The sequence below is a fragment of the Monodelphis domestica genome, chromosome 5, assembly GCF_027887165.1.
Source record: "Monodelphis domestica isolate mMonDom1 chromosome 5, mMonDom1.pri, whole genome shotgun sequence".
Lineage (NCBI taxonomy): Eukaryota > Metazoa > Chordata > Mammalia > Didelphimorphia > Didelphidae > Monodelphis > Monodelphis domestica.
The window spans coordinates 27,913,072-27,922,696 of NC_077231.1; the positions used below are offsets into that span (position 1 = coordinate 27,913,072).

Consider the following 9,625-nt stretch of genomic DNA (forward strand, 5'->3'; position numbering starts at 1 on the left):
TACCTCTTTAGGGGATATAATTTATCCCATTTTACTTCTATCTTCCATTTTCTCTCAGTGCAATTCTAGTTTTCATCCCATGAATTTTTTTTTTTGCAATCATGTCTTCCTAAGCAGTGGACTTCCTAAGTCCACACCCTCTGTCTACATATACTACTTTTAACTCCTTCAATAATAATAAAAATTTGAGTTACAAATCATCATTCCATGTGGGAATATGCACAGTTTGATCTCACTGAATTCTTTAAATTTTCTATTTTTTATTTATCTTTTTATGCTTTTTTTGGATCTTCTTTTTGGTCATCAAAATTTCAGGTTAGGTCTAATCTTTTCAGCAAGAATGCTAGGAAATCTTTTTTTTTTATTAAGGGATTATTCCCCCCACCCCCCTGAAAAATATATACTCAGTTTTGTTGGAAAGGTGGATTTTTGGTTGTAGACCTATTTCATTTCCTTCTAGAATATCATATTCCAAGTCTTCCAGCCCTTTAATGTAGAGGCTGCTAAGTCCTGTGTAATCTTTTACTCTGGCCCTATGATACTTGAATTTTTTCTTTCTGGATGTTTACAGTATTTCCCCCTTGGCCTAGGAACTCTGAGATATTACTATAATATTTCTGGGAGTTGTCATTTGGGCATTTATTTCAGGAAATGATTGGTAGATTCTTTGATTTTCTATTATACCTTCCTGTTCAATAACATCAGGGCAATTTTCTTAGATAATTTATTGTAACATGATATCTCAGCTTTTTTGGGGGGTGGGGTGGGGATCCTGACTTTCAGGTAGTACAATACATTGTTAGATTGTCTCTCCTGGATCTATTTTTCAGGTCAGTTGTTTTTTCAATGGGAATTTTCATATTTTCTCATCTTTTGATTTTGTTTTATTATTTCTTTATATCTCATTAATTTATTAGCTTCCAGTTCTCCAGTTCTAATTTTAAAGGAATGATTTTCTTCTGTGAGCACTAGAAACTCCTTTTCTATTTGGTCAGTTCTACCTCCATGGATTTTTGTGCCCCTTATTACATTTGGTAAATTCTACATTTTAAGCTTTTATTTTCTTTTTGCATTATAATTTCTTTTTCTTATCTTATTTTTGCCTTCTTGTTTGATTGCCTTTTTGAGCTATTCCATCACCTGACAGTAATTCCAATTTTTCTTTGAAAATTTACATGTGTCTGCTTTGACCTTACCCTTCTGTGTCTGTATCTTGTGCTTCTTTAAATCTGTAAAAATTTCTAATGGTTACCTGATTTTTATGCTGTTTGCTCATCTCGCTAGCTTTTTTAAACTTCTATTTTTATCTTAAAGGTGGGTGCTCCTCTCAGGTAGAGAGCTCTCTTAAAATTTAGTTTTTTTCTTGCTGCTTCCCTTAGCTCTGGTTCTTGGTTTCAGAAGTTTTGAATTCTTCCAAGGGGGCATGATGGCCTGTGGGAGAGCTCTGAAAGTCATGTCCCACTGCTGGTTCAATTTCCTCTAGGGACTGCTTTTGGATTGTAGAGTTTAGAGAAGTATGAGCTACCTTGTGCTAGGGCTTAGGGCCTCACCTCAAGCCAGGTCAGAAGCTCTGGGTCTTACTCTGGGTCTACACAGACTAGTTGAATTACAGTCTGCCTTGCCCTGGGCGTTGGGGCCTTGAGCAGGGCTCTAGGCCTTCCCTTAGGATATCACCAGACAGGCATGACAGGGGCTTTTCTGGGGTTTGAGTTTTCACTGCCAGTTTGAGAAAAGGCTTAGAGCTTCACTTTGGGCTTATACTAGCCTGGTGCTCTGTGGATTGTCCTATGATGAGCTTGAGACCTCATCATAGGCTTGAGCATGGACTCTGTGTCTCTCTTTAGTCTTGAACTGATTTTAAACTGCAGACTACTTCATGCTAGGGCTTGGGTTCTCACTGCAGTCTTAGGCTTAGGCCCAGAACTTCAAGGGTAGGCATGGGGTGCTTTGCTGTTGACTTACATGTGGTCTCGGTGTCTTGAAGTTGGGTTGTGCCCAGGTTTGAAACCATGGAACTGTTGGTGAAGAAGTGTGTAGCTTGTACTCCTCTTCCATGGCTTTTCTTCTGTCTCCCCTATCCTTCCAGTGAAATAAATCCTTTCTTCCTGCCTTCCAAATTGTTTTCTTCAGGAGAGTTACTTCTCTCCATCTCCTTGCAATATCTGTCATTACAATATTCTTTTTGAAGTTCTATTTTAAGGTTGGTTTCAGAAGATTCTCAGAGCAGTTTCTGCTTTTTGTGGTGCTAATCTGTCATCTTGGCCAATTCATTTTCTTTCCTCCTAAACTGTTCTCCTCTCCTTCAAAATTCCCTATTATTATCAAGGGCACAACTATAATCCCAGTGCTCTGATCTGGCAAGTTAGGTGTCTTCATTGAACCTTTGCTCTTTCTCATCACATATACAGTCTGTTGTCAATCCCTTTCAGTTTCACCTTTATTACAAGTCGCCATCCATTCTATAGCCCATTCCTTATTCAGTCACAGAAATAATTTTCCTAAAGTACATGTCCAACTATGTGTCCCTAGCCTTTTCAATACATCCCAGTGCTTTTCTATTGTTTCCCAGAACTAACAAAACCCCTCTCATTTGGGCATTCAAAGAACTTTAAAAGATGTCATCTATTTTAACCTATCCATACTTCCTGTACTTTACTCCCACCATTTATATTCAATTCACTGATATTGGCCTCCTGGATGTTCCAAGAACATGGTCCTCCATCTCTTTGCTCTAGACATTTTTTCCTGGATGACCCCTATGTTCGGAATGCTCTCTATCCTTTTCTCTTCCTTGTGGCTTCTTTAATTCTAACACCATCCCCCCATTTACTATTTTTCCTATAGCTTATTTGTACATTTTAAAAATTATTTCTATCATTAGAATGACCTTTTTCAGGGCAGGTATGATTATTTGTAGTTTTACATATTAAAAGTGCTTACCTCTTATAGTTACCTAATAAACATCATTGACCAATTGATTTACTGACTGATAATTCTAGGCTTCAGTTTCCTTGTGAATAAAATGAGGGAACCAGTCTAGATAGTCTTTAAAATCTTTTTAAAAATCTCTGACTCTTCTAAGCATATGAATCTTCAATTTGTAAGTTTCTCAGAATAAATATCTGAAGAATTAGAATACAGATCTTTTGAACGTTGGATTCATTTATCCCATGAATCTCTGTAAGAGACCTTGAACCAATAAATTATAGAAATAGCAGACAGGGCAATGGAGTCCGATGGACAGATGACTGAAGTTCAGAAAGCATCATAGATTATGTAAAAAAGGAGGAGAAATTTCTTTTAGAATCCTAAACTCCATATACTATATAATAGGATAGTTAGCAAGAAAATTGATAAAGGCTTTCAGAATAATGAACAGCTTTTCATTTACCATTTTGTATATTGAGCTCCATAGTCTTTTACTGTTTTGTGAAAATCACAATCTTTTTCACTGATTTCTTAAAGGCTTGTATGACTTGTTTGTTCCTCAGGGTGTAAATAAAGGGGTTCATTACAGGGGCAACAGAGGCCATGAGAACTGATACCACCTTGTTAAAATTTACTTTTTCATTTCCAGAAGGTTTGATATACATGAAGATACAACTGCCATAAGAGATTGAGACAACAATTATGTGGGAGGAACACGTGGAAAAGGCCTTTTTCCTTTGCTGGGCAGAGGGAAATCTTAGAATAGTCCTGAGAATGGAGGCATAAGACAGAATCACTAAGAGTAAGGTGATGATGAGTGTCAATATTGCATCAATTAAGACAACGCTCTCTATCAACTGTGTGTCTGTACATGAAATCTCCAGCAAAGGAAATGTATCACAAGAAAAATGGTCAATATTGGAATCACAGAATTCCAACTCAAGGCCCATTCCAAGAGGTGGGAGGATGATCATCAGTCCGGCCAGCCAAGAACTCAGTAAGAGCTGATTACAGATTTTTCTGTTCATGATACTTGTGTAATGCAGAGGTTTACAGATGGCCACATAGCGATCATAGGACATGGTGGCCAGAAGGAAGAACTCTGCTGCCCCAAGAAAGATGACAAAAAATACTTGTGTGGCACAGCCATTATAAGAAATCATTCTATCTCCAGTTGACAGGCTATAGAGGTATCTAGGAATACAGGAAGTTGTGAGTGAGACTTCTAAGAAGGAAAAATTTCGGAGGAAAAAATACATGGGAGTTTTCAGGTGAGGATCCACCAAAGTGAGGGTGATGATGGTCAGGTTCCCAGTTAGACTCAAGAAGTAGTTGAGAAACAGAAAGATAAAAAGCAACACCTGCAGTTGTGGGTCATCTGTCAGTCCCCGCAAGATGAATACTGTTATTGCTGTGTGATTTCTCATCCCTGTCTTTTGAATTTTGATAAATCTGCACACAAAAAAGAGAAGGAGAGTTTGGGTATGGAGAGGAGAATGTAGAGAGAAGGAAGATATCAGTGGCATTTGGTGAGAACAGTGACAGAAGAAGCTCATATGTGTTTCCTTTTTCTACTTGAAAATTCCTATTTCCAGCAATACATTGATCCCTTCACTTCTCAGACAATTCCTGTGGAATGAGCAAGGGGTTTTTCTTAGTGACTGAATCACCACATTGTATTTAATAGTTTTATAGGGTCCCTTCCGTGATTAATTTGCTTATTTCTAAATCACTTGGTAATTAATATTTTTTGTTCCCCTAAACATAATTTCTTGTCAAAATCTTAAATTTCATCTTTCTTCATGTGGAGTCTTCCATTTCTCTTTTCATTAGGCATACTTAGGAACAGATACATCAAACATAATATCCCATGGTGGCCTGTATCAGATTAGAATGTAATTGGGAAATAATTAACAAAATCAATAAAAATACAATTAACCCTAGATAATATTACATTTGAAAAGTCAACATGAAGCTAGGAATAATCCTTATGCATTTCTACATGAATTTGACACCCCTGATCTAGAGCAGTAAATACACACTTGGAAGACCTAGTTTCTTTTTGTGACATTTATAGGCTATATGCCTATGTGGAAGTAAATTGTTAAATGAGGATTAAAGTACTTGGAAAACTTATTTCTTGGGACTACTTAAAGAAGAACCTTTCTGAGCATGTAAACCATGCTGATTTTAATTATGATTCAGTGCTGATTGGAATATCCTATTATGCTCTCCATACCATTACATTGTCTATTCATCTATATTTTCTTTAGTATCTTTTTTTTTTTAAGAAAATCCCCTCAAGAAGGGTTAGGGACACCTGACTTCAGATGGTCATAAGAAATATTGTGGATAAGGTGCAGGTTGTCTTTGGTTTCTTCCTGGTTCCATTTTCCTGTACTTCTCACTGCTATTGATGTTTCTAACTTCTTTGGTTACCCAGGCACCTGAGCTTTTCTCCTTTCCATCCATACTTGTAAAAGTTCATAGCTGTGGACCTCTGTCTAGTTCCTTCTGACAAAATTACCTGAATCTCATTTTGTAGGGCCTTTCCTTCTCAGTGGCAGGTACCCTGTCTGAAAATATCTTTATTAAACACCAGAAATTCTGCTTTAAAAACCAGGCTCTACTTCTTTAAAACTGTTATCTTATGCACATCTTTTTATCTTTCAGGGTTTGAGTTTCTTAATATTTTAAATTGGGTGGTTAGTTTTTCTAATCAAAAGATCCTTTCTAATCTCAAATCCTTTAATCCTATGATAAATGAATTCTCTAAGTTTTGAGTGTCTCCAAAAGGTTAATTCCAAGGAGAATTTTCATTTTAACTGGTGAACAAATTGTTATTTTTCTGGAAAATGGTTGAGTCTTTCTCATTTCTATGAGGATATGAGGAGCTTTTTGATGTTATTATAAAAAAAAACTTTCTCAGACAATGTCTTGTTCTTGGGAATCAGGACACTCGTCATGCCACATGTTCATTTCCATTCTCTCCCTCCCTTTCTCTTCCTACTTCTTTCCTTGTCTCTGCTTCTTTCAGTCCCATGAGATTTTTAAGACAGAAAATTCATGATCAGTTCATGTTGATATGCAATTGATCAACTTTTTAAATCAAGGAATTATATATAGATCTCTTTCACATTATTGTGACACCTATGAATCCATTTCCAGAGTAATGCGCATATATATATATATATATATATATATATATATATATATATATAATGAAATATACAGAATTATAAAAGAATCAACCATATTGGAATATCATTGTCAAAATGATGGAGAAGATGATGAATATACCATTAATAACTTGTCTTAAAAGTGTCATCTGGCTTAGGAGTGTCCTTTTTATATTAGGAACTGTTTTGCAAGATGGAATTATCTTCAATTTTGAAATTTTTGGAAGTTGGCAGTGTTTTCATCATGGGCATTTTCAAACATCCCACAGATCACAGAAGCATACATATGATCTACTCTTATCAAAGCCCAAACTGTGCCTATCCATTATAATCAGTATATAAAGTTCAATGGTCTTATAATTCTAAAAGAGAAGTAATATTTCAGAAATGCTTATTGATTCTCTCCCTGAAGTAACCAATGAAAATTTGTAAGTTTTGATTTAAGTGGACAAATCTGTCCTCTATGTACTTTAGTTAAGGAAAAAACCAGTAATCTAAATGTGTTTCATTTATTTCACTTAAATACTTTTCACACTTACCTTTCTGTCCCTGCTTCATAGGGAAGATCATTGATCAGATTAACCCCCCCAAATCACCGGAGGTATTCAAAGATGAAAAGCTGTGCAGGCAGATTGCAGGAATATATTGAAGAAGGATGCTCACTTAGACTTGAATTCCAGCTGTTACTTTTGATCTCTTTGACCTTGAAAGCTCTGAAACTCAATTTCCTCATCTTTAAATAAGGAAGACCATTGAAATGATATCTATTTTCTTTTGAGGTTTAATTCAGAAGAAAGAAAATTAGTACTTTTAATTACCTACTATGTTCCCTATTGTAAGAACTTAAAAATTAATCTCATATACTTAGGTGGTAGGTACTATTATTTTACCCACTTAATGCTTGAGGAAATTGGACCAACAGAATTTAAGTGACTTTCCTGGAGTATCTGAGCTATTAAATGTCTCAAGCTAATATTTAATCTCAGGTTCTCTGACTTCAGGTCCAGTAATCTATCCACTGGGCCACATAGTTGCCTCTAAGAATATGGGACCTCTGGATAAGTATTAAAATTTTCAGACCCAACTCTGTTACAGAAGAAAAAGTCTCATACACAAGCAAGGAGGTGTGTTTTCTCTCCAAAATATTTTATCTGCTTAATCTCCTGAAGGTGTTCTGGGAATTCAGTGAGAGAACAAACAACAGGTTCCTTGGGGATTCAGGTTCAAAATAACTAATTAATCTACCATATAATCAGGATAAAATAAAATACCTTTAAGGAGGTAGTTATGGGGCCTGTGTCCTCAGAGATAGGAAGATTTTGTCACCGCACTGAAAACAATGCTCAAACAATGAGAATCTTAGCAATAGAGCAGTGTCTGAACATATCCCTGCTTCTCCCCCTATCATTTAAGGAATCATGATTTTTCTCTTGGGAGAAAATCTATGAAGGATTTCCTAGGATAGGGCAGATATCAGGGGAATTCCAACCACTCTATAATTCAGGAGATTCTTAAGTCTTCCATTCCTTCTTGCTGTCTTTCTCCCCTATATTTAATTTTACTAGTCTATATCTATATTTTAATGGAATTTTAATTTCATTCCTTCCATCAGTACAACTTGGGATTCCTCTATACCTTCGCATTCTGTGGTGATTTTGGCAACAGATTCCTATAGGTCTTCCAAAGATAAAGTACCCAATGAATGAACTTTAGGTCCTTTTCCATTCCTTTTAACATTTGATGGGGACTAATGCAGAAATCAGGCTGTCCAAATATATGATCTTTTACTGTTTTTGTCTGATAATCCCAGCTTTTTTTCTGGTCATTTATTTCTTCAGTCTCATATGCTACTCCTTTTTTAAAAAGTAGATATTGATAAACTCCCACCTACTTTATCCCACTCTTTCTTCCACCATTTATTTTTCTTTGGTTTACTTATTTATATGTTTGATTTTTTGATAAGACATAAAGTTGTCAATGAGCACAATCTACATTATTGTTCATTACACAGACTAATCTTTGTTTCAAGGAGAACTTTCAAGTGGTGAAAAACCCTAGGAAATATTCTAAACAGAGTTCAGCCCTCCCTTTTCATTAAATTCATATCTTGGCCCAGTTGATTGTAGACCTATAAAACCTGATTAATGCAAATGTACTGATGGTCTCAGTGCATGGTCTGATCATTCCATGGGACATTATTATGTGGACACTATATGGTCAGTGAGCCCTTTTTAATTTCCACTGTGGATAGGGAGGCCCATCTCTTTTGCTTGATTACAGATCTCTTGGGGGAGCTTTTATGATATACTAGGTCCATCTACTTGGAACCCAATGTCTTTTACTAAAACAACTTCAGCTTCAATTAATCAAGGAATCCTTGTATCTACTATGTGCTATTTTCTCCTCTAGACCTGGGGACAAAGATGCAGAGGTGGGCAATGGAATCCTGAGTAGTAATTGGAAGGCCAATTTATTTGAACCACAGAGTTCATGAAGAAATATCCCTGGAACAATAACCCTGGAAAACTCATTTGAAGTGGCTTATGAAATTTTTTAAATGAGAAAGAATGGTTGTTGTATCATGTCCTAGTGAACAGGAGTCTCTGGAATTTCTCAAGCAGGAGAGTAATGTAAAAAATAGACTCGAATACAGGACTACAATCCCCATGAGCCTTTGCTCCACTTCCCCAGAATGCCTTGTAATCTCACCTGGGCCAAGATCAAAAAGGTATTTAAGCTGATTCAAAGGCTTTTGAGGAGGCTCTCGCACTCTTGGACTTCCGTTTTGGGGCAGGCCTGGCTTTTTTTCATAATGTAGGTGAGGTTGTGTCTAGGCCACTCTATGTTTCTTATCCTGTATTTTCTTAAATCCTTAATCTTCAATAAACCTCTAAAAAATATAATACTCCTTGCAGAGAAAAACTAATTTCTACCTGCCTCAGTCTCCCCATCTCCCCTAAATTTTAATCTTTACAATAACATGGTTAGACCTGGGCTTTAGCAATATTGCTTTAGAAGTTATTAAAGGTAAAGTAGAAAAAAGACTAGATTAAACAGGGAGAATAATTATCAAACTTTTGCCATAAGATAGGTTTGAAGTGAAAACGGCATGAAATTAGGTGGTAATTGTACAATCTATTAATTTTCTTGGATATCATATCTTTATCAGAGAAAACTGATGCTAATGTTTTTGTCATTTGAATGGTTTCCTTTCTTAGGTGAAGTAATTTTATTTGTGCAGAATGATTTTGATTTCAGCTAATCTCAGTAATTTATTTTCTCCTTTGTAATTGCCTCTATCCCTTTTTTGGTTAAGAAACCATTTGTCTATATCTTTGAGAGGTCAATGATCCACTTTTAAGTTTTTAAAAATAGTATTAACTTTAAAATTAAAGTTCAACATGCATTTTGAATGGTGTAAAATTTTGGTGTAAGACTAATTTCTGCCAGGCTGCTTTATGTGACACAGCTATGGACATTGAATATTCCTCCAGCTATTTAAGTAATTTAAAAATGTT

General features: G+C 35.8%; 1 protein-coding gene across 1 annotated transcript; it reads right to left on the minus strand.

Annotated features, from left to right (window-relative positions):
* Positions 1-2,533: 2,533 nt before the first annotated feature.
* Positions 2,534-8,543, minus strand: LOC100616814 (olfactory receptor 6C2-like). The gene has a single exon (XM_056797977.1). It carries the CDS (start codon positions 4,482-4,484, stop codon positions 3,420-3,422), a length of 1,065 nt encoding a protein of 354 aa, XP_056653955.1. The 5' UTR covers positions 4,485-8,543; the 3' UTR covers positions 2,534-3,419.
* Positions 8,544-9,625: the final 1,082 nt, after the last annotated feature.

What these genes read in the sequence shown, in the direction of transcription:
- LOC100616814 (XM_056797977.1), bottom strand. Translation starts at nt 4,484, where the DNA reads ATGAGCTTCTTCTGTCACTGTTCTCACCAAATGCCACTGATATCTTCC.